Source organism: Dysidea avara, chromosome 6 (assembly GCF_963678975.1).
Source record: "Dysidea avara chromosome 6, odDysAvar1.4, whole genome shotgun sequence".
Taxonomy (NCBI): Eukaryota; Metazoa; Porifera; class Demospongiae; order Dictyoceratida; family Dysideidae; genus Dysidea; species Dysidea avara.
Genome location: NC_089277.1, coordinates 39,315,108 through 39,339,733, shown reverse-complemented (window position 1 = coordinate 39,339,733; position 24,626 = coordinate 39,315,108). Strand labels below are relative to the sequence as shown.

The 24,626-nt window shown below is 39.5% G+C and overlaps 4 protein-coding genes and 1 long non-coding RNA gene across 5 annotated transcripts in view; 3 read left to right on the top strand and 2 right to left on the bottom strand.

The window, feature by feature from the left end:
- LOC136258989 (golgin subfamily A member 6-like protein 6) overlaps positions 1-24,626 on the top strand; it is a 79,979-nt gene that overhangs the window by 52,047 nt on the left and 3,306 nt on the right. The window lies entirely within an intron of this gene.
- Positions 1,766-23,827, bottom strand: LOC136257344 (uncharacterized). Its single transcript, XM_066050512.1, has 5 exons — positions 23,662-23,827; positions 23,378-23,584; positions 2,351-2,819; positions 1,977-2,267; positions 1,766-1,919 (listed from the first exon to the last, which is right to left on the bottom strand). The coding sequence occupies exons 1-5, from the start codon at positions 23,772-23,774 to the stop codon at positions 1,875-1,877; spliced, it is 1,125 nt and encodes a 374-aa protein (XP_065906584.1). The 5' UTR covers positions 23,775-23,827; the 3' UTR covers positions 1,766-1,874.
- On the top strand, positions 9,364-10,259 carry LOC136257346 (uncharacterized). Its single transcript, XM_066050515.1, has 3 exons — positions 9,364-9,991; positions 10,041-10,088; positions 10,144-10,259. The coding sequence occupies exons 1-3, from the start codon at positions 9,385-9,387 to the stop codon at positions 10,236-10,238; spliced, it is 750 nt and encodes a 249-aa protein (XP_065906587.1). The 5' UTR covers positions 9,364-9,384; the 3' UTR covers positions 10,239-10,259.
- On the top strand, positions 11,226-12,451 carry LOC136257347 (uncharacterized). Its single transcript, XR_010701922.1, has 3 exons — positions 11,226-11,432; positions 11,538-11,591; positions 11,641-12,451. It is a non-coding gene; the product is annotated as an uncharacterized lncRNA (long non-coding RNA).
- Positions 11,879-19,602, bottom strand: LOC136257345 (uncharacterized). Its single transcript, XM_066050514.1, has 2 exons — positions 12,331-19,602; positions 11,879-12,280 (listed from the first exon to the last, which is right to left on the bottom strand). Exons 1-2 carry the CDS (start codon positions 12,799-12,801, stop codon positions 11,996-11,998), a joined length of 756 nt encoding a protein of 251 aa, XP_065906586.1. The 5' UTR covers positions 12,802-19,602; the 3' UTR covers positions 11,879-11,995.

The following is a 24,626-nucleotide window of genomic DNA, read 5'->3' as shown; positions in this document are numbered from 1 at the left end:
CCCATGCGAAGTCCTCACAATTCACTTCACAAACCGCAATAATTCTTGCTATGATTAACAGTCCAAGGGCTTCACAGCACTACAGTATGCATTGCCATGTTAGTGGAGGGTTCAGGTGACTATAACATTGTCTAATTAAAGTAGCATAAGTTAGTTACTAAATAAGGTAACATACGGGTTAGTGTGGTTCTTGTCAATCTTATTGGGTGGAGTTAGTCCTTGGACCTTGTAGATTGACACCTTGAGGGTATTATCTGTGTCAGAATATGACACACCCATCTGGATCTGCCCGGTAACCTCATCACGAGTATACATCACTGATCCACTGTAAATACTTTGTATGTCTGACATGCTTGACTGGATAGGTAGCCAGTGATAACACATGTATCAGTAGTACAAGGGATTCCTCAATCCGCCAAAATTCTGCTTCTAAAAAGTAGATTTGAAATAATTATCTTATGTGATGAAAAGCATATGTCAGAGTCTTAGCAAGAGTTAATAATAGAGTATCTAATGCCAAATCTTGCATCATATCTAAACATGTACACAAGTACCAATATTGGAGTTTTAAAAATTGCCAAAACCCAAGCCTACCTGCCAGCCTGACCACAGTCAAATGACTACAGAAACTAAATGACACATCAAGCAATCACCATTTTGCAACACAATAACAAAGAGTGACATGTGCCTTTTGGGTTTTAAGTAAATGGCTTCTCTGTGTGTCTTGCCTTCACCTCTCATTCCCAATTCACTAGTTGTACCCTTCTTCATGCAAGAAAACCATGTTGTTTATCTTGCTGCATTGACACCTTCTTTGTAAGTGCATAATTAATTATCATAGAAATAATAATTTGAAGCATTACATCACTGTAAGAGCGAGTAGTTAGCTACCTAGCTAGCTGTAAGAGGGAATTCATAGCTCACTGTAAGAGCGAGTAGTTAGCTACCTAGCTAGCTGTAAGAGGGAATTGATAGCTCTCTGTAAGAGGGAGTAGCTAGCTACCTAGCTAGCTGTAAGAGGGAATTGATAGCTCACTGTAAGAGGGAGTAGCTAGCTACCTAGCTAGCTGTAAGAGGGAATTGATAGCTCACTGTAAGAGGGAGTAGCTAGCTACCTAGCTAGCTGTAAGAGGGAATTCATAGCTCACTGTAAGAGGGAGTAGCTAGCTACCTAGCTAGCTGTAAGAGGGAATTGATAGCTCTCTGTAAGAGGGAGTAGCTAGCTACCTAGCTAGCTGTAAGAGGGAATTCATAGCTCACTGTAAGAGCGAGTAGCTAGCTACCTATAAGAGGGAATTGATAGCTCTCTGTAAGAGGGAGTAGCTAGCTAGCTGTACTTATAATGATCGATCACACCCCCTAATGATCTAGCTGACCGACATCAGTTTTGCTGCAGAAGACAAGACACCACTTCTTCTTGACTGATCATGTGGAATATATCGAGGCTCTGTCAAGGTCAGTAGCAGGACTGAGACACACTAATAAAGCAGTCACCCTAATATTGTGATAATTATTCTAATAGAACAGTCACTTGTGTATATCATAGCTGCACTATAACAAATAAAATAATTATTAATGTAATAATGAAGTAGGGATCCAAGCAGTAAAAGTAGTGAAACAAGATATTAATGATGCTATTACAAACATAGCTGTGTGAGAAAATCCGTCCTTTGGAATTGAACAAAATTAACAGCAGAATTTTTCCCATAGCTATGTAGTAATACCATTAAACCTATCTTGTTTCACAACGTTTTATTGCTTGCACCCCTACTTTGTTTTTGATAACACATTTTTGATAATTTTCAATACACTAATAATAAAATTAATATGTGTGTGTGTATGCATAAAGTAGACATTAGTGTTACAGTCTGGTATTAGAGATATCTGGCTACTACTGTGCTCCTCACACTACCATCACCCTATTGTAATCATGTTATAATTATATTGTCATGACTACATCTATACCACATCCTTACATCTGAGCTTTTCAATGAAATAATACTGACATGATTCTTCATTGTATTTTGCTTAGTTACAAATGAAACTTTCTTTTCAGATTTTTGAGGAAACATAAGATTAATAGTTTCTTCTCCATCATCATTGCTACTGGGATATACCAGGATTGGTTTAGGCTGTTTAGAAGTGTTCCTCTTTTGATCTTCATCACTCGTTTCCCCATCATCCTCAGAACTAGTCCTTGTTACATCACAACTACTACCACTAGTCTGTAGCGTATCCTCACTGTCTGCAGTAATCTCAGTAACACCCTAGAACAATATGTTACAATTTTACTCTACACATGGTGTAATTTCCCACTACACACTTGTACATTGTATGACTGGAAACTTACAGTCATTGTGATACTAGCAAAATTGCTCATTTCTTGAATGCTCTGTTGTTCTTTAAAATTTTTCTGCTTTTGATGTTGTTCTGCTACTATATTTTGTGTGCCTTGTTTATCACTACTTGAGTAAGTTACAAACATTCTGGTAGGGTTGCTCTGTTTATGAAGGTGTTGCTGCTGCTTCTGCTGGAGTTTTTCTTCTTCATCTATAGCTACTACTACTTCTTGTACTTCCTCTACATCTTCTTCATCACCATTGTCTACTTCACTTTCCTCACCTGTTGCTTGTTGAAACAGTTCCTGATTATGGTAGTCCTGTTCTGTTTCTTCTTTTGGTTGTAAGTGATGAGGCAAGTTTGATTGTTTGTAATGAACATCTTGTTCTATTTCACTACCAATCATATCAAAGGGTACAACCAATACCTTAGAAGGGTAAAGGTAGTCAGTCAACAGGTACTCACTGATGTACAGCTTCCTACACAACCATGTGGTGGGGAGATAAAAGTAAAACATTTATACTGGTATATACGTAGAATGGAGCATAATATGCAGCAATATACTGTAGAACAGTGAGTGGGATATGAGACCAGAAGAAGGTGTACTTGGATGGGGAATATTGAACATAATGACTTCTACTCCAAAAGTTTCAAATGGTTTAGCACGATGTGGTTTATTGCAGGTTAAAGACAGCTCTAAATACCAGAATCACCTTGCTCATGCTTATAAAGGTCTTGAGACAGAATCCAGCACTCAGCCTTACCTCATTCTGTATTTGTCTCTTGACCACTCTTTTGCATTCATGCCGTATTTTGCATACAGGACTCTGGTCAGTACAACCAATCAACCAAGCCAGTCTAGGTTAATAACCCATGCTGCACTGGCTGACAAGTCAACCCAACCAGTAAGACTAGAAGCACTAGATTCACGTTATAGACATACATTGAAGAATTTTGATGATGGGAAAGTTGCTTGTGGTTAGCAGCAGTTGCTATCATAAATGGAGGAATGTCACAGAAATATGCTTAGTAAGTATATACCACCAGAGGAGGTAAGACATGACGTCACAATAAATTGTGTGATGTGTGCATACTGTACATTTTTAGCATAGGGTATAGTTCTAGTAAACCGTGGAGTTTAGTATCGGGTTTATTGTCAGAAATGGTAATTTACTAGTGTAGAAATCGTTTAATGTGTTGAGCTTCATTGAGCTCCAGCGATGTTACGATGAACATTGCAATAGAGTATTATTTAGAATAAATCTGATCTTATGATACCTGTGTCATTGTTCACTGTGTCATTGTCACTGTATTCTTAGTCACTAGTAGTAAATGAAATTGACTTAAGCGTCTAAAATGATGTAAGTAGCTGGTACGGTTAGTTTTTCATCATGTAATTATTATTGGAATTCAATTACATTGTGAAAAATCATTCACGTGATGACATAATGTCCCCCCCCCTGATATACCACAATGAAACATTTTAGCCATTAAGAAGACAGGCTGGGCTCATCCAAGTCCAGGACAAGAATAATGGAAGTGCAACATGGGTGAACATTTCTATGGATAACTGATTTTAGGAGTACTCCATGAGTTTCTAATTGTTTCATGTGTTTTGTATCTCAAGTTTACACTTCTATATAACAGTTTAAGCACTGCCTAGGCTCATGCTTTATGTCAAATATAGCATTCAAAGGGTGGTCTTGAGATGAAATATAACACTCAACTTCACCTCGTGCTATATTTGTCTCTCGCCCACTCTTTTATGTGCTACATTTAACTGTTATAGAGAACTGAGGTGTTCAAAAGATGCATGAAACAATTAGAAACTCATGGAGTATCTCTAATCTTGGTAGAATAGGCATTGCGTCTGTTACGCCTGCATTAATCTTTTTCTGGACTTGGATGAGTCTTCTTAATGACTATACAAGTTTTCAATTGTGTTACTTAATAAGCATGTTTCCATGATATTCCTAGGGCTTGTCCATTTATGTAAACAAAACGTAGTAAGAATGTTCACTGCTGCTTACTACAAGCAGTCATCATTGAAATCTTCAAGTTTGTCTATAAATTGAATCCAGTACATGGTTCTAGTCTTACTGGTTGTGATCAGCCAGCGCAGCACGGGCTATTAGCATATACTGGGTTGATTGATTGGTTGTACTGGGTGATTATTCACTGGAAGCAGGCTAGCTATTAGCCAGCATTGGCATACATTAGTACGTCATGTGCAGTTCTATAACTACTTGATATAGAACTGTGGTTTATCAAGTGTTCTATAACTGCCCATTAAAGCACTTGCGTGGGTGAAGATCAAACAAATAAGAGTGCTATTATTTCCATACAGCACTGAAAGGAAATACAGAACATGCAACTGAAACACATGCAGCACATGCAGCAGAAAGTTAATCATGTGCGTAACATTTTGAATTACCAAAACAATGCTATCTGTTTGTACATGTTTTATGACCAAACTTGTACTATTTAGACACTTACCAATTGTCTGATGGTTGAAAACTGACATGGTTTGAGTCTAAAAAATTTCAATTCTCTGAACAAAGATGACCAGAAAGCAATTAAAGCACTGCCACATTTGTGTAATATGGGAAAAATTACATTTTGGTGTGGTCTCGAGCTGAATACAGCACTTGGTTTTGCCTTGTGTTGTATTAGTCTCTTGCCCACGCCCTTGTGCTATTTTTTTCCATATTGCACTCTCAGCAGTGTTTTATCTAGTATATATAGAACCGTTGCATTCTGTATGGCCATTACAGAACATTCTTTGCTTTGATCCGTGCACAGGTTCTTTATATATAATATATATCATCTCAAGGCCATTCTCTGAGGGCTACATTTCTGTTCAGCATTAGAAAGATAATGTTTTAACAGGTATTATGGAGTCATCTTCAACCTGAGGTAAACAACATGCACAAAACTCACAGAGCAGTTGTGAGATTCATCAACTTTATTAGACTCACTATAGTAGAGTGGCATAGTACTAGACCTGAGCCTATTATGCTTTTTAAATTGCCTATTAAGCTTCTGAGCAATGCTCAAAATTTCCCCTATTATGCTCCAATTATACCCAGTTGTGTCTCATTATCCTCCAAATTTGCTCATATAAAATTGTGTCTTGACCACTCTATTAGAGTATCTAATGCATCTGTGAACGTTCTATTAGCATATTCAACATGCGGTGACTGTTCTATTAGAGTATATCGATCTTTAACTAAACTTTTCTTCACAACGTAGCTGTAAATCTGATTTTTACCATGTTTGTACACTATCCCATTCTGCATCATGTAAAATAGGCCAAATTTCAGCTTCTCTGATAACCAATGCACAAAAATTGTGCCTATTATGCTGGCATTATGCTCAATGCTTTTGGCAACCTATTATGCTCAAAATTATGCAGGCATGGTTCCCGGATCCCTAGTCAATAGGTGATTTCATTCCAAAGCGATATTAGCCATGAAATTCTATAAAGTTTACTATCCAATGGTAATTTACATCCCAAGGGCAAATAAATTCAGCAAATTTTACGAGCAATAAAAGTAATCATAACTTTGCAGTGGAGCATTCAAACAAAAATCCTTTTGTTTCTTAGAACAACACCTTTACTTTTAAAAGTGTAAAATAATGCCTCAGGGAGCTAGATAGACAAAAATGATGAATTTTCAATTAACTGTAAAGGTTGCCAAAGGCAAAATTTACAGTGACACTACATCAAAAAAATAAATGTCAACAGGAGCACTGTTTATGTGGAAAGTTTCAAAATTGTATCACAAAATGTATTTTTTTGCACTATTCCACTCTACTACTATTGCACCATTACAGGAATACCTTCTCTAGTCATTTGGTGTCTCATTACCCACTCACTGTTGTATGTTGCCTGGTTGGTTTATGTGTTGTTACTACTTTAAAATGAAACTAACAATGCCATTTATTTATACTCCAACTCCCCCCCCAAGACTTATTTTCCTTAAAATTTCCCATGACCTGAGCAAAGAAGTACAGTGCCACTCAAATGCATCATCATCTCACGAGAGTGCACGCAATTTTAAAAATCATTAATTAAGGGCATGGCAGCTTTTTTGCTTGTGAGTATTTCATTTGGGATGAATGCTCGCAGGCGAAATGGGTGCCACGCCCTTTAATTGGCCAGTGTTTTAATCGCTCACACTCTCGCGAGATGACATTACATTTGAGTGGTACCATAATCCCATTATGCATTGTACCTACTGCAGTACACCAGATGACATTACATTTGAGTGGTACCATAATCCCATTATGCAATGTAACACTTTCACACCTCAGATCAAAGGAATTCTTTATGCTACAAATGTGATGTGGCAACATCTAGATGTCGCACTGCAAAGTGTGCTGACAACTCATTACTGCATTCCACAAACTGTACAGCTTTAATGCTTCTTACTATTGAATACTGTAGTAAAATGTATATGAAACCTATATGACCAACATCCACTTTACATTGTGGGCTTCAGTGATCTCCTGTGGCCTACAATTGAGCCTCCTGTGGCTCTCAATTGAGACCAACTGAATCCCACAATCAAAACTGTCTCGTGGTGATAAGGTTTCTTATACATTTTGAAAACCTTACATAGTAAGTACTAGTGTTATAGTCAGAGCTAATATGTGACCGGATTTCACATAACAAGGCTTCCACACACACAAAATCAAACTTACGTTTTTACCAGAAATGGATTGCTGGCCTAATACACTATCACATTCCACACTGTACTTCCTTCGGGACTGGCAAGTCTGGTTTCTGTGGCAGCTTTCTTCCGACCCTGTCAAAGCCACGAGTGGGAGATTGGCACCATTGAATGGCCATGGCTTTGTGATGATGGTGTGTAGTGAGCTGGGACTTCACAGAGAGCTCACCAATAGTGTTCTCGGTCAATTTGGAGTGATTTGAGGGCCATGGAGAGCCCAAACTTGGCCTCTGGATTCCAATCGTCTTCTTACTCCATTTTATACCCGTATATTAAGACCACCATCCACCCCCACCCTATTACCATCACCTGTGATATTATTACCCACTCGAGAAAAGCTGCCCAAAACAGGGCTAATTTTGGATATCAGAAATGTATACACCCACTCAGTGATAGCTAGTAAATAGATGCATACTTGGTGCAAATTTTGTTTGCACAGCTGTAGGCACTGGGAAGTTATTACACAATGATTACTTAAAATCGCCATATCTCCTAACGAAGTTTTGTGCGTCGAAGCCGGGTTTTGTCAAATTCAGTCACACATGAATACATTATAGCCCATACAAAGTGTAACTTACCAATTGACGCTTGAAAACAGGCCCACACTTTATTACCAACCCATGGAACACAAGGAGTAGCAAGAGGCAGCCAAACAAGCTAACTGTAGTATTGTTAGATCACGTGATCTCACGTGATGCCTCTCTTAATATTAAATGTGACCGGATTTCACATAACAAGGCTTCCACACACACAAAATCAAACTTACGTTTTTACCAGAAATGGATTGCTGGCCTAATACACTATCACATTCCACACTGTACTTCCTTCGGGACTGGCAAGTCTGGTTTCTGTGGCAGCTTTCTTCCGACCCTGTCAAAGCCACGAGTGGGAGATTGGCGCCATTGAATGGCCATGGCTTTGTGATGATGGTGTGTAGTGAGCTGGGACTTCACAGAGAGCTCACCAATAGTGTTCTCGGTCAATTTGGAGTGATTTGAGGGCCATGGAGAGCCCAAACTTGGCCTCTGGATTCCAATCGTCTTCTTACTCCATTTTATACCCGTATATTAAGACCACCATCCACCCCCACCCTCCCACCCTATTACTATCACCTGTGATATTATTACCCACTCGAGAAAAGCTGCCCAAAACAGGGCTAATTTTGGATATCAGAAATGTATACACCCACTCAGTGATAGCTAGTAAATAGATGCATACTTGGTGCAAATTTTGTTTGCACAGCTGTAGGCACTGGGAAGTTATTACACAATGATTACTTAAAATCGCCATATCTCCTAACGAAGTTTTGTGCGTCGAAGCCGGGTTTTGTCAAATTCAGTCACATATGAAGCTTTGATATAGTAACAATAATGATATATTCAACCACCACAGAGGATCCTGGACAAATGCATGCCAGACCACATTAAAGGCACCCTCAACCACATCAAAGGCATTTAAATTAAAACTGAATTTAGCAGCTTAAAACTACTGTAAAAGTAACTTGAAAGGATTAGAACTATTTTAAAAAGCTACTTTGAAGTGTAACATATTAGTTGCAACACTGTAAGTCGTGCATTACCTGATATGTACGCTCTCGCCCTCGGGCGTGCAGCGCCCCCGGGCATCGTGCATACATATCAGCAAGAGTTAATAATAGAGAGGAGAGTATCGAACTGCCGCATTGTCCATCAAAAATGATCCCGTGAAGTCCCTCCGTGTTTGTCAGTAAATTCTCGTGTATTGTCGTAAACTGTCAAGGTGACGATGAGAGGAATTCAACACGTTTGTTGTGTCGGCCGCATCACAGTGGAATGGACACCCCAAGACGCTTTGCTTCAAGGACAGTTCCTTCTGACGTTTGCATCGATCGAGATGGCTGTGGCGCCTCAGTCAGCAGAGATGCGAGTGACGTCGAGCAGAGTGATGAATCGTGTGAGCAGTGGGAGACAAGGTTCGAGAGTGTCGCCAGGGTGCAAAATGAAGAGAGGAACGAAGCATCGGTTGTTGTTTCTTCGTCGGTCTCCGTTGAAGTTCAAGAGGCTTTTTTACAGAACATCTGATAACCTGAGTGGGATCTTTCCAGATTTGTCGCTGTCAATGGCGCATGGTACGGTAGATAGCAGTCCAAGACGCGTTCCATATTTGTTGATTACGCAAAGAACTTTGCATTATCATCCTCCTTATGGTATGGTGTCTCGCATACAAGTAACCGTGCAGTATAAGACATACACTGTTTGTGTGATGATGAGAATTAATATGGAGAAAGGAAGTGTTTGAAAGTATTGAAGACCTAGCTGACATTTGCAAGATGATAGGAAACGGTAAAAATTTCAAGTTTTGCCCTGGAATTGAAGTGAATCACTACATGAGCGAATACCACCATTTTATTCGGTATCATATCAAGAGTGTTCGAAAGACTGAATTTCCTTTCCTTCGGGTTGATTCCAAGACGTGCCAGTTGTTCTTTGAGGTAGCACATAATGCAACTGCAGCAGAGAAAGAGGCCAGTGAATTGAAATGTTATCCCTGCAAACGCCTAGTTAACAATTTAGAACACCAGAAAAGGCAAACTGCTAAAGAAACTCCAACAAGGAAGACAAAACGTCAGCGACCATCATCCAGAGCTAAATTGTCTTATATGAGTCCTGCCAGCCAGGCTAAGCGCAATAGGTTGGCTCAATATGAGAGAACAAACAGCAAAAGGAAACTGGCAGCATATGAAGATTGTGAAGTTGCATTAAATGATGACCAAAATGACGAGATGTGTGATGTTGTGAGGAGCATAGGTGAGGATGAACTGGAAAAATTGTACTTGGAGGGGGAAAAGCATGGTGTTGGCAAGATAATGAAGGACATTTGGCTTTCAGACACTCAGCAAAGGAAAGGAGAATTTTTTGATGATCAGGCTAAGACTAGTAAGTTATTAATTTGTTAGCTTGGCAGTTATGTATTGTTTCATTGTAGCTTTTGGTGGACGTGGTAATCGTTGGAGCTCAATCACAATAAGAATGGGTATGTTCAATGCCTTCATGGTTTTAATGATGTTTAAATATTTTTTATCTTGCAGCTTTAGCAATCTATACTCGTAGCCCTGCTGCTTATGAAGCTTTGAAAGATTTTAAAATTCTCAAACTTCCTTCAAAGGCCACTCTGCAATCTTAAAAAGGAGCATTTATCCATGAGCCAGGCGTCAGTGCTGCGTGTATAGCAGATCAAGTGTCTCGCTATCTAGCATTTAAGGAAACATCTAAACAGCTTGGGCACCAAGAGCCTCAAGGAGATGGAGCTTTAATATTTGACGAAGTCAAAGTTGCCTGCCAGCTCATGTGGAATTCACGGAGTCATCAGTTAATGGGCTTGGCCATGACATCCAAGAATCTTGCATCACTACACGATGTGTATTCCATATTACAACCCTCCGAGTCCAGCAAGCAAACGTCTTATATCCTACAGTTCCTGTGGAGGGATCTTACCAGCGAGTTTGATATTGTCGGCCCCTACTTCACTTCCTCATCAAGTGTAGAAGCAAAGTTTGTGTTGGCGTCTGTCCTTGAAACAATTAAATTGTTCCAGTCACATGGTCTCAAGACTAGTTTGCTGGTGTGTGATGGTGGCTCTTCCAACATAGCGACTATTAAAGCCAGCCATGGTCATCATTGTGCCTATTCATTAAACAGTGATCAAGCAGATGACAAGTACCGAGTAGACCCATGGATGCTCAACCCTTTCAACCCACCCCACAAAATTTTCTGGCTCATTTGTCCATCCCACCAGGTATATATAATAATGCTGTATGCACTTTCAACAGTTACATTGTACTGTCGTTACAGCTGAAGAACATGATCAATGCTTTGTTCTCTTCAAAACCAACTGGGTCAAAGCTTTTTCAGTGTCCTGGTAATAGTGTATTTGGATGGCAGACCATTAACCAACTGTATGAAAGAGAGCTGGCCAGAGTGAGCAGTAATCAGACAAGAATGGTGCCACGGCTTCGAGAGGCCCACTGCCTCCGAGATGCTTGGACTAAGTTAAATGTCCACCCTGCTAAAATCATGCAAGTAAGGAATTTTACCATATATAATCTCAGTATTGTTAGCAGTATAATTGCTTTTATTAAATTATTGCATTTGTTATTACTACAGCGAGAACTAGTTCACTTTGTCAACCAGGACCCTCCACCCCACAATGTCGAGACAACCTGTGAAACTCTAGCATACTTGGAAGCCTGCAATCTATTGTTTGAACAGGGATTTTTGAGCCATGATCGTATAAGGAGTACTGATTCTGAGGTTATCAAGAATATCAACAAAGGATTTGAATATTTTTCTAAGTGGCTAGATTCTATTTTAGACAAACGTATGTACAACAGTAAATTGGGTGTGTATTAGAAGTAGCAATTTATACTTATCTACCATGTTGTGATAACTAAGTATTTAATGTGTGTGTGTGTTCCATTTGCAGATCCAGCATATTCCCAGACTTCTAGTACACAAAAATCCTTTTTGTCATGGCAAAGTAAGCTTTCAATTGTTAGAATGTAGCTGCTTTACAATTTATTTTATAGCTTGGGACCTCTTGCGGATAGATGTCTATGGCTTCAGAGGATTTACTGAATGGTTTTTAAAGACCTACCCAACTTACTTTATAGCCCCCCTGCGACTTTCAGGATCATCTGTGGAGAGCCTGTTTAGTCAGTATAAGCATAGCTCTGGGGGAAAGCTAGATGCAGTGAATTATGTTACATCCCGGGCAGCTCATCTGGTTAAGCAGTCAGTCACTACCCATCACAGTGGAAAGCAGTATCGAGATGAATCATTGAACATCATTGAAATCCCATTACAAAAAAAAACATACAACAAACATGTAAATTCAAGCAATGACAAATAATTTTTATGTACACTAAACTACAATATCAACTGTTAACTTTGTCCTAATTTAGTTTCCATTTTAGCATGATGTGCTAGAAGTACTGGACGCAAGTTGACATCTACTGTAGAGGCTAAACCTTTCTTGGTAGCCATCTGTTGCTTCGCTGATGATATAATTTCTTGTATCACTGTATTAGATATTTTGCGGACAAATGTCTGGTAAACATTATTCACAGCATCTTCACTGAATGTATCCATGTTGGGCAACAACCCAGCTATAATCTGCTTGAAATGAATCGGTAGATCAGCATTCTTCTTCACTTCTTCATGGGCAACCTTTAAAACAACAGTGCAAGTCAGAGTACATATGATGGTAACCATCGTACCTTGACTATATCCTGTTCCAATGAGTTTGTGCTCATGACTGCTCTGATTGCATCATTAATAGTCTCTATGAATGTCACAAAACTTGAATCTGGAAAGTACATAAAGCCTCTGTCACGGTACTTCAGGTAAAGGGGTAAACTAATTTTATCTTTCATGGTCATGGTCATTGCTTTAAGAATGGTTATTTCCTGTGAAAGTTGATCTCTTTGTGGATCGGGGCACTGCTTGATTTGTTTGTAATGTGATTTCAGCATTTCACAAATTGCAGCACCACCAAATCGAAAATATACATCATCGGAGTCATTTGATGTGGGATGTGAAGGCTTGTCCACAGAAGCAAACAATGTCTCTTGAAAACTTTCAACCCGTCCTAATAATAGTTCGTACACAGTTGATGATAGTGTCATCATCACTTTGCTGCTATCAGAAAATGGTACAGAGCTAGAATCACAAAAATCAAGCCAACGCATTCTGATTTCTGCTACTGACTGTTGGGCACATTCATCCAAGTTAATGGCTGTCAACGAATATGTTCTGTCCAGGAGAAATGCAGCACAGTGTTGGTGCCACTGTAACTGAAACTGTAAAAAGGGGTCCACTTCCTGCTTGCACTGTATGTACAATTCTCCAAAACGAGCACGGTGATGCAGTAAAATATCATTCAAGAGTATTTCATCATCACACAAAGTATTAGCAAAACTTTGTAAGTGATCTGCCAAGCACTGTTCGCTTAGCTTTGTCCGAACAATTTCACTCAGCACTAATGTATCCACTTTATTTATATGATCTACTAAAGCTTGCCTTTCCTTCTTGTTGAAAGTCTTACGAGTCCGCTTTTTTGCTGGTTTATCAGGGTGTTCATTGTGTTCAGGCTGACGCTCAGGTGCTTGTGATGAGGAAACATTCGTTTTCGAGCTTGAACAATTTGCTGACGACGATACATCAGCTGTTTTCCCACTTCTGCGTGTCCGTTTCTTTGTCGGTTCACAATCTTCAGGTGATGTCGACGAGGGAGTTTGCTGTTTCCGAGGCTGTTTCGCATTTGTACTACTGCGAGTAGCTTTTGTTTGCCCTGTGAGTGGCAATTTTCCCACAGATTTGCCTGGCTCCACTTTCTTATTTTTCTACCCGCTGTAGTAGCGTGTTCAGATTTCCTTGCACCTCGCGTCGTGCCTTCTTTAGATGCCATGCTTCAAGTATTGATCACGTGGATTATAATTAGTCATGCGGATGGCGCGTGCTAGACCCACATAGAGTTGACACATTCCACAAGAAGCCAGAGGACTTCACGGGATCATTTTTGATGGACAATGCGGCAGTTCGATACTCTCCTCTCTATTATTAACTCTTGATATCAGGCAATGCACTCCCCACAGCGTTACAACCATTACCCGTACCCACCGCAGTACACCAAAAAAACCAAAGATGCATGGAATCAGTTAGTAAGTCAGTAGAAAATGTGTTAAGCATTTTAAAATTACCTAGAAACCCATCATACTGTAACCTATCATACTACTTCTCTTTTGGCTTGATTCCATGCACTTAACCAATAGTGTCAAACATTATGAAAGTAAGTTAACAACTTTCAACTGATATTCTTTTAGTGAAAACTAACACACAGATGTTCCCACACTATACAGTGTAACATATTAGGTTATTCTGTACTTTATTATTGATTTGATTCTAGGAAACGAATTCTTACAATATAATCCTAGCTAAACTATATAGCATTAAACTATACAATGAACTTTTAAAAGTAGCCAAAAATAACCCAGTAGCAATTTATAGATCATAATTATTTGCTATCTGGAGTATCTTTCAGGTAATATGTTTTTGTCATTAATAATTGGTGAATCAGTCCAATTTTCTGAAGGTTGGGTACTCAGAGGCTAGCCTATAGCTATAGGTACTGTAACCATGATACAAGTAATAGTTAGACTTCAGACTACAGGGGTCTAAGTAATTTAGTAACCTGATGGCCCTGTGTCATGGCGCCTGAGCAAAGTGAATGTGCTACTACAGGGCCTGAGGGTTACTAAATTACTTAGACCCCTGTGGTCTGAAGTATAGTTATTTAGAACCTTTATGTAGTTGTAGTACCTTAACACTGTTGACAGCTGCTTGTAACAGAGAAATGTATCGTTAATTAGTAGAAACAAGCCATCACTCCACCTGTAACAACAGTTACTAGGGGTGGGCGATACAAGTAATAAAATATCGATACCGATAGCAGAATGTCTGATACTTTGGTATCGAGTACTTTTTGTAAGGAATCGGAAATTTCGATACTTGGTGATCACGTGATATTTTGCTTACATTGTGCATGTGTTATAGATGTAAACACTAAAAAGTGGAATGTTTCAGTCATCACTACAAGCTTTATTCAACCCACCAGTCATCACAGAGAAATTTTCAGTACTATGAGGTTCACTAATTGGCTACTATGCACAAAAATCACAAGTACTCAGTATCAGTATCGATACTCATCAATACCATGACAAAAGTACTTGGAATGACATCGAAGCAAAAATTTCTGGTATTGCCCACCCCTAATAATTACAGGTTTAAAATTAATTTTCAGGTGGTGATGCGTTGCCAATACTACCAGCGCAGGTGCGTGTAATAAACATGAAAAGAGTCTTAGCAAGAGTTCATAACATTATACCAAGAGTTCACAATATATACACTGAGGAGAGTATCCTACTCTCATGTATACCCCTGCAGAAGGGCGTATCGTGGAGTTATGACATAACTGTGGTGTTGTAGACTTTGAACTATATAGAGACAATAATCTGTAAGTATGTAGACTAATGTTCATGAATGAAATTAGCTATTTTTAGTTTCTTGTACTTGATACTTATTTTAGTAACTTTTAATTTCCTTTGTAGTTCTAGAACATTCTCCTAGTATGACTATATAAATGTGTGCTGTTTGTAATACTTTCAGAGTGTGAATTAAAGTGAATTAGCTATAATCTTATTGATGTGAACTTAGCTTTAGTAAATTAGCTACTACTAAGATATCACATATTGGCGACGAGTATGATGCAGCCTTGAGGAAGCTTGCTACTCATTGTGAATTCAAAGGTAATCTGGAAGAAACCTTACGTGATCGTTTTGTATGTGGGCTCCGTCATGAAGCCATACAACGCCGTCTATTAGCAGAGACTACCTTGACCTATCCTAAGGCTTTGGAAATCGCGAGGGGGATGGAGTCAGCTGATAAAGACTCTAAATCATTTAAGAAGACTGACACAATCAATGCAATAAGACCACGCCCAGCAAACTCTAACCGTCAATTTGAAAGCTGCTACCGTTGTGGGCATTCAAATCACAATGCTGCAAACTGCAAATTTAAAGAGGCTCAATGTCACAACTGTGGCAAGACTGGACATATCGCCCCCGCCTGTCGCTCTAAGGCTTCACATACCAAAGTCCCTCAAACTAAATCAACTCCTGGACAAACAAAAACTCACATCAAAGGCAAAAAGACTCATCATTTACAAGATGATACACAACCACCTGCTGATGAAAATGCTAACAGCAGTGAAGATGAATTTGGGCTCCATAGAGTGGACACTCGTTCTGCTGACCCCATTATTGTTTCATTATCTCTAAATGGACAGAAACTTGACATGGAGGTTGATACAGGGGCAGCTTTCTCTGTCATATCAGAAGCCACAAAACAAGCTTTGTTTAGAAACAAAACTCTACACTCATCTAATCTGGTACTCAAAACATACACAGATGAATGCATGAAGGTAGAGGGCACACTCAATGTGACAGTGAAGTATGGCAACCAAACAAGGAAACTGATGCTAGTGGTTGTAAAAGGGAATGGACCAAGTCTCCTAGGCAGAAATTGGCTGAAACACATCCAACTTGACTGGCACAACATTTTCACCTTAAGAACAGTTAAACTGAAGCCACTTAACTCACTTTTACAGCAGCATGAAACACTGTTTTCAAAAGAACTTGGAAAGATTCTGCCATTCACAGCTTCACTTCACATAAAGCCAGATGCTACTCCACGATTTTTCAAACCACGACCAGTTCCCTTTACAATCAAAGATGCCATCAGCCAAGAACTTGATCGGCTAGAAAAGCAAGGGATAATCTCTAAGGTTCCTCATAGCCAGTGGACCACACCAATTGTTCCAGTCCCAAAGAAAGATGGGAAATTTCGTATTTGTGGAGATTACAAAGTGACCGTCAACCAAGCTTTGTCAGTTGAAGAATATCCACTACCAACTCCTGAAGAGCTGTTTTCTACCTTATCGTCAGGGAAAATATTTTCTAAGCTAGACTTGTCCCAAGCCTACTTACAGTTGCCAATTGAAGACAACTCAAAACCTTACTTGACTATTAACACTCATCAAGGTCTGTATGCCTACAACCGATTGCCTTTCGGCATTTCCTCAGCTCCAGCTATTTTCCAAAAACTGATGGACACTGTCCTACAAGGAATTCCTGGAGTGTGCTGCTATATTGATGACATATTGGTCAGTACCTCAGATGAAGACAGTCACCACTGTATCCTTGAACAGGTGTTTACTCGACTGACTACTCATGGTTTCAGACTGAAACTGGAGAAGTGTGAGTTCCTACTTAAGTCTATTGAGTACTTAGGACATGTGATAACTAAGGATGGTATTGAACCTGTCCCTTCGAAGGTAGAGGCCATTGTGAAAGCCCCACCTCCTGCCAATGTGCAACAACTTAGATCATTTTTGGGCTTGATTAACTATTATGGAAAATTTATTCCAAATTTGTCAACACTTTTACACCCTTTGAACTCACTTTTACAATCAAACAAGAAATGGTGTTGGTCAACTGAGTGTTCCAAAGCTTTTCAGAATGCCAAGAAACAGCTAACCTCAGCTTGCGTACTTACTCATTTTAACCCCAATTTGCCAATTGCCTTAGCAGCTGATGCCTCTGCATATGGAGTGGGTGCAGTTATTTCTCAGATGGTTCCGAACGTCCAATAGCTTTTGCTACCCGTACATTAACAAGTGCAGAAAAGAACTACGCACAGCTAGAAAAGGAAGCTCTGGCACTGATTTTTGGTGTTAAAAAGTTTCACCGTTACCTCTATGGGCGTAATTTCACTCTCATAACTGACCACAAACCATTAGTTACAATCATGGGACCAAAGAAGGGAATACCCTCTCTAGCAGCTGCACGTTTACAAAGATGGGCAATTTTACTGTCAGCATATGACTACACTATCCAATACAAGTCGACTACAAACCATGGTAATGCTGATGGTCTGTCAAGGTTACCGTTACCTTCAACACTTCCAGACTTAGATTCTCAGTGTGTAACCACTTTTAACATTGCACAAGTGCAAGCTCTTCCTGTAACTTTTGGAGATATTCAGAAAGCTACCAGGCGTGACACCATACTTGGCAAAGTCTACCATTATGTGCAAGAGCGATGGCCTACCAAGGTACCAGAGGAACTTCAACCCTACAAACACCGTGAGAATGAACTTGGTGTTGAGAATGGCTGTGTGATGTGGGGTATGCGTGTGATTGTTCCACAGACACTTCATTCACAAGTACTGAAATCTCTTCATGCTAATCACCCTGGAATCACAAGAATGAAGGCAATTGCACGAAGCTACTTTTGGTGGATTGGACTAGACAAAGCAATTGAAGAATTGGGTAAATCTTGTCAATCTTGCCAAGCTAACCAAGCCAATCCGGCTGCAGCACCTCTACACCCTTGGATATGGCCTGACACCCCATGGAAGCGTATTCATGTTGACTTTGCAGGGCCATACTTGGGTCACATGTTTTTATTGTTGTAGATGCACACTCAAAGTGGCCAGAAGTAGAAGTGATGTCAACTACTACCTCTGTAAAGACAATTGAAGTCCTAAGGTCACTGTTTGCTCGCCATGGATTGCCAGAACAATTAGTATCGGACAATGGTCCTCAATTCACATCTGCAGAATTTAAACAATTTCTAGAAGGCAATCGTATTAAACACATTCTCAGTGCTCCCTATCATCCAGCCTCAAATGGCCTTACTGAACGCTTTGTACAAACACTGAAACGAACCCTGAAGGCTAGTTCCAATGATGGCAAATCAATTCACCACCGTTTATCAGAATTCTTGTTTGAGTATCGTGCAACTCCTCATGCCACCACTAATGTTGCTCCTTGTGAACTGTTCTTCAAACGAAAACTGAGAACACGTTTTGACTTAATGATGCCAAACACAAAACAACAAGTGACATCTAAACAAGCAGATCAGAAGCAACATCATGACAAACATTCTAGATCACAACCTATGTTTCCAGGCACTTCTGTATTTGTCAGAGAATACAATGGACCACACAAATGGATACCTGGTGTGATTCTACAGAAACTGGGTCCAGTGACTTTTAGTGTTGCAATTAATAATGGCAGAACTGTCAAACGTCACATAGACCAACTACGTCATAGGATAGTCACTCCAAAGGCTATAGCCACACCTGCTACCACCTCATCTGACACTATTGACATTGACACTTATCCTTATTCACCACCAGAGGATACCACTGAACAACATACCACTAATCCAGCTACAACAGAACCTCCTGAAAGACATTATCCATTACGACAACATCGACCTCCTGACCGTCTTACACTTAACTTTGATGGACAAAGTCACTCTTGACAGAGGGAGGAGATGTGGTGTTGTAGACTTTGAACTATATAGAGACAATAATCTGTAAGTATGTAGACTAATGTTCATGAATAAAATTAGCTATTTTTAGTTTCTTGTACTTGATACTTATTTTAGTAACTTTTAATTTCCTTTGTAGTTCTAGAACATTCTCTTAGTGTGACTATATAAATGTGTGCTGTTTGTAATACTTTCAGAGTGTGAATTAAAGTGAATTAGCTATAATCTTATTGATGTGAACTTAGCTTTAGTAAATTAGCTACTACTAAGATATCACAATAACACTTCTGAGTTTGCCCATTTTTCCTTGTATAATTAATGATGTCATTGGTATCGATTGAACGCATGCCTAACAACGTCGCTAGCAACCAAATTAACTCCAGTTCACTCCAGTTCTAAGCATTTCTCACCAAACTACAATCATTCTTTCATGGGTTAAGACTGCTTCGTAGGCGTTTCTTGCTAGACCATTCGTGAATACGGCTATCCTGAGTGCCGTGGGTGTGAAATGGTGCTAACGATTCTTGCACTTTTATGGCTGTTTGTACGTCACAAACCACATCATCTTGTCGTTACGTCATAACTTCACAATACGCCCTTCTACAGGGGTATATGAGAGTAGGATACTCTCCTCAGTATATATATTATGAACTCTTGATTATACTGAGGAGAGTATCCTACTCTCATATACCCGGTGTATCGTGAAGTTATGATGTAATGACAAGTTGTTGTGGTTTGTGACGTATGAGCAGCCATAAAAGTGCAAGAATAGTTAGCAGCGTTTCACACTCACAATGCTCAGGATAGCCGTACTTGTGAATGGCCTAGTAAGAAAAGCCTAGGAAGTGATCTTAACCCATGAAGGAAAGTTCAGTGAGAAAAGCTTAGAGCTGGAGTTAATTTGGTTGCTAGCAACATTGTTAGGCATGTGTTCAACTGATACCACGTTCAACTAATGACATCATTAATTATACAAAGAAAAATGGGCGAACCCAGAAGTGCTACGTCATAACTTCACAATACGCCCTTCTACAGGGATATATGAGAGTGGGATACTCTATATATATTATGAACTCTTGACTTAGACACCTCCAAAATCCACCAAATCCACTGCAAAAAAGGGTCTAATACAGGGCCTGAGGGTTACTAAATTACTTAGACCCCTGTAGTTTGAAATCTAACTTATTTAGACCCTGTATGTAGTTGTAGTACCTTAACACCGTTGACAACTGCTTGTAACAGAGAAATGTATCGTTAATTAGTAAAAACAATCCATCACTCCACCCGTAGCAACAGTCATGGGTTTAAAATTAATTGATGTGTTGCCAGTGCTACCAGTGAAGGTGAGTGTAATAAACATGAAAAGGGTTTAAGTAACTTAGACACCTCCAAAATCCACCAAATCCACCACAAAAAGGGTCTAATAGTCTAAATGTTGTGGTATTTAACCAAACAGCTAAATATGGTAATAACTGACAAAAATTTGATGCTAAAAATGAACTTATTAGAGAGTTTGAAAATCTTTTTATCATATAACAAGAATAGTCATATAGTAAGGGCTAATTGATGCATCCAGACATTGTCCAGTACTAACAATAGCAAATTACTGTATAGCGGGTTATTGTAGCATCTGAAATTTTCTGCGAAATTTAAAAATAGCGGCAGAAAGTTTAGCGATTGAATGGCTAAAATTTAAATCTCACTTTTAATTAATATACGCACAAAAATTCGATGTAGTAACACTTGTAACAAGTGCAAACCAGTTTAGTTTCAACTTAGCAGAGTGAGAACAAAGCAATTCATGCTACATGGCATCGTACATGCAACCGTTGCATCGCTTTATCTGCTATCTTTCACATCCCCGGTTGTATCCATCATTAGACAATGGTATGCAGCGTTTCGTTTGATGTGTGGAGGTCTCTTATTTGCGAAGAAACCTGGTATCAGGTGTCTTACTGGTAAGACACCCGACAGCTGTTTACAACCACAATGTGGCCCACAGTAATGCAATTAGCCTTTTGTGGACCATTAGTATTTCGCACATCAGTAAACACCAAGCGATTGCGAGCAGATTATTACAAAGAAATTACACTCAGGTACGCTGTTATCGTGGGTAGCTCAGTGGATTTATAGACCATCGTGGTACAAGCCATTAATTCAGTTTGTGGCCTTCGCCATATTAAAGCACGCTCTGTAGCCTGACCAAGACAGCCATGTTGGCACTGGCTATTCCCCATTCACACGTATCCATAATGCCTCAAACATACTTTTTATCGACTTTACAAACCTTCAGTTAGTCGCGCTTCATGGCTTGCGCGACCTCACATCTTTTGCTCGCTGAAATACCCTAGGTGTTTACAATGGGAACTCTCTATACTAACTCACTACTTCTACGCCATTGTCTAAAACACTTAGACACTCACAATAGGCGTCTTCGAGGATTTAAAAACCTGAGGTGACGTCAATAATTACCGAGACACAGACAAGGGAATTATTGACGTCACCTCAGGTTTTTAAATCCTCGAAGACACCTATTGCGAGTGTCTAACTATTACTTAAACTATACTCTGCATGGACTGGGAGCAAGATTTAATAGACAACTGGACCCTTGCTAGCAGGTCTGCAGGCTAAATCATAATTATTTTTAGTTCAAGCCATTGGTTAGTTCGGGTGACGTGTACCTTTCCTTATCCACACTTCTTACTTCGACTCGCTTAACCCATAGATTTTCTATGCATAACTGTATGCAGCTTTATCCCTGGCTTTAGCTGGGCAAGTGTATCTCTCCAGAGTGCTTAGTGATGAAGCAGAGACCATAGGGTAAATCATGCGGTAACATTATTACCGGGTATCACTCTTTTCACCCTATTTCATATCCCTATAAAACTTGGAAAAAGTAACCAAATAGGTAACCAAAACGAAAAATAAAAATAACGCAATCCTGATCTGGGTTCAAACCCGGGACCACCAGTGTGATGGCCAAGTGTGCGACCGGATGTGCTACAGTTGCTAGCTCTCTTGCTTCCTTACTTTTCTATCTTATAGATTTGACTCAAGAAGTAAGCTGTATGTAGTAAGAAGAACCTAACCCTAAAGGTGAAGAAGAAACCAAAGGTGAACCTAACCCTAATGCTAATACTACTTGTCGCGTCCCCTAAAGTCAACTACTCGTGGCAACTACTAGACGCGTCCCCTAAAGTTGACCACTCGCGGCAACTACTAGACGCGTGCCCTAAAGTCGAAGAGAGAGAGTAACAACTACAGTAGGAAGTCTGGATGCTTTTGAGCTTAATATTATGTAAGGGTGGTGAAAAGAGTAAAAACCCATTATTACCATGGCACTGAAATTATCGCGAATTAAATTTTAGCGAATGATCCCAAACGCTAAAATTAATTCTTCGCTATAAAAACCTGCTACATGGTATTAGTAATCTAAGATAGTATAAGCCTTCCCAATATCACATTGATTTTCTTCCAACATGATTTATTATTTAAGTGAATTCATCAGTCCACACCAATGCTCTAAATGGCAAACACCCTAAACTAATACTTTTCTGTAAGTGCTCTGTATACCATTGAAATCTATGAACAGTGTTTGCATACTCTAATAGAGCATTCACTAGTCACAAAATTACTGAAGCCTGATCATTCATCTATTGCGACTACATAAAAGTTGATAGCAGTTGGGTTAGGGGTTTGATTATTGCCATATTGAGGGATCTGGCCACACTACCCATTACTGTCTTCACTGACTGACCTGATAGATTTAGGGAGGGCGGATCCAGGGTTTGGCAAGGGAGGGGTACACCATGGTAGTATATATATGGAGCAGGAGTTATTCTGGCAGTTGCAGCTAAAAGTATTTGTATGTTTCAGCACTGAAATGCTTGATATGGAGTAGTCTTATGCACAAATATCTAAATGTTATACTTTCTTTTCTAAGTGACCTGCATTGTTCAAGAGCTGTAGGGATCAGTGACAGTCAGTTATGACTGAGATCACGTGCACTTAATTTGCTAGCAGGCCATATAGCTAGGTGTATTTAGTCTATGGGATGGTGCTGCAGATGACAGTTTCCGAACTCAGATATATGTAACTGTGGTGATGTGGATTCTTAAGTGTTATATGCGGTGACTGTTCTATTAGAATATTTGACTGACTGTTCTATTAGTATAATTTTTGGGGGGAGGGCCGATGTACGTGTCCCCATGCCCCTCCCCTGGATCCGCCACTATGTATATATCTACTCAATGATAATTACATGTACGTACGTATATGTGCATTTAGTTTACCCACAGACCTAATATCAGTAATGAAAAATTTAATTTATAAAAATATATATATATATTTAACTACTGCATGGACTTACATTCGGATGTGGCAAAGTTTACAAATCCACTGATGAGTCTTGTATGAGCAATGGACCCGCTCACGCTTGCATACCCACTGGGAGCAGGTTGGGCACATCTTCCCCGAGTCGAAAATCCAGCCGAACCGGTTGCCACAGTGAGAGCAGAACGTGCCAGCATAATCTCTGTAGTTCAGCGCAATCTTGTCGATATCTTCATGTAGTTTCCTACAGTAAACAGACAGTACTATGGTACGTTAGTGTTCCACGAGGATCAGCAGACCCGGATCAGTATTATCACGTACTGAATGCGCTTTTCTTCTTCGTTCTGAAACTTGAGGTCTTCTTCGATCACGGAAAGAATCGCCTCTCCCTCTTTCTCAGTAAGAAGTTCCGGCAGATGGACTACTTGAGACATGCCTGCTATACTAACCACAATGTCTCCGGCTCGCCGATTTATGTTCGTTACTAAGCTACGTACTGCTATGGTACCTAGCTGCATAGCTGCGTCAGTTCCACGTATCCTAGTGACGATCGCGTTACCACGGTATCAAAACGGTAATTGCACCATATCAAATTAGCTGTTTAATACAAACAAAAGAAACTTAGTTGTATTCACTCATATCTCAATTACCAACCTAGTCAAAGTGACTAGGTGTACACATTAACAGCAAGTTGATATACGTAGTTAAATCATTGTCAAGCAACTGCTGCAAAAGTTATGAAAGTTTTAAATGTAGCTAACTACTAGATGTGAACATGATTGGATGCAGTTCAGAGGCCAAGTTTAGAGCTTATAAGGTAATAGTTTGGCTATTAAACAAATCATGACTTTCATTATCGGGAAGTCGGATACTGGAAAGTAGACTGTGATACTGAATTTCCATTATCAATCATTGTGTGATTCCCATAACAAAATGCCAGGTTTTGGGCTTGCATTTACCTTTTCTACAGGCATGTAACTAAAGGCAAGTAAGCTCAAGCCTCAAACTTGTCAGGAATTCTGTTATGGGAATCACACATAAATGATGGGAATCCCATAATGGAATTTGTTCTATTTTTTTTCAGAATCACTAGTGGCACTCCTATTAACTATAGCTAATTCCCATAATGGATTTCATGAATTGTTTCTTGTGGTGGCGTTTTATCCCCATATAGCTACATTCATTTGCTAGAGAGTGTGTAGAAACATACGATGTGTTGGACTTGTGGCTATAATGTTTGCTTGTTGCAATACATTTGCCTTAAAAGTGCAGGTATTAGCTAAATA

Coding starts and splice junctions, on each gene's coding strand:
- LOC136257346 (XM_066050515.1), top strand. CDS start 9,385: ATGATAGGAAACGGTAAAAATTTCAAGTTTTGCCCTGGAATTGAAGTG. Junction 9,992..10,040: donor TGATGATCAGGCTAAGACTA/GTAAGTTATTAA, acceptor GTTTCATTGTAG/CTTTTGGTGGACGTGGTAAT. Junction 10,089..10,143: donor CTCAATCACAATAAGAATGG/GTATGTTCAATG, acceptor TTTATCTTGCAG/CTTTAGCAATCTATACTCGT.
- LOC136257345 (XM_066050514.1), bottom strand. CDS start 12,801: ATGCGTTGGCTTGATTTTTGTGATTCTAGCTCTGTACCATTTTCTGAT. Junction 12,281..12,330: donor TGGAACAGGATATAGTCAAG/GTACGATGGTTA, acceptor GTTGTTTTAAAG/GTTGCCCATGAAGAAGTGAA.
- LOC136257344 (XM_066050512.1), bottom strand. CDS start 23,774: ATGTCTCAAGTAGTCCATCTGCCGGAACTTCTTACTGAGAAAGAGGGA. Junction 2,820..23,377: donor AAACTTTGCCACATCCGAAT/GTAAGTCCATGC, acceptor ATGGTTGTGTAG/GAAGCTGTACATCAGTGAGT. Junction 2,268..2,350: donor TTGCTAGTATCACAATGACT/GTAAGTTTCCAG, acceptor ATATTGTTCTAG/GGTGTTACTGAGATTACTGC.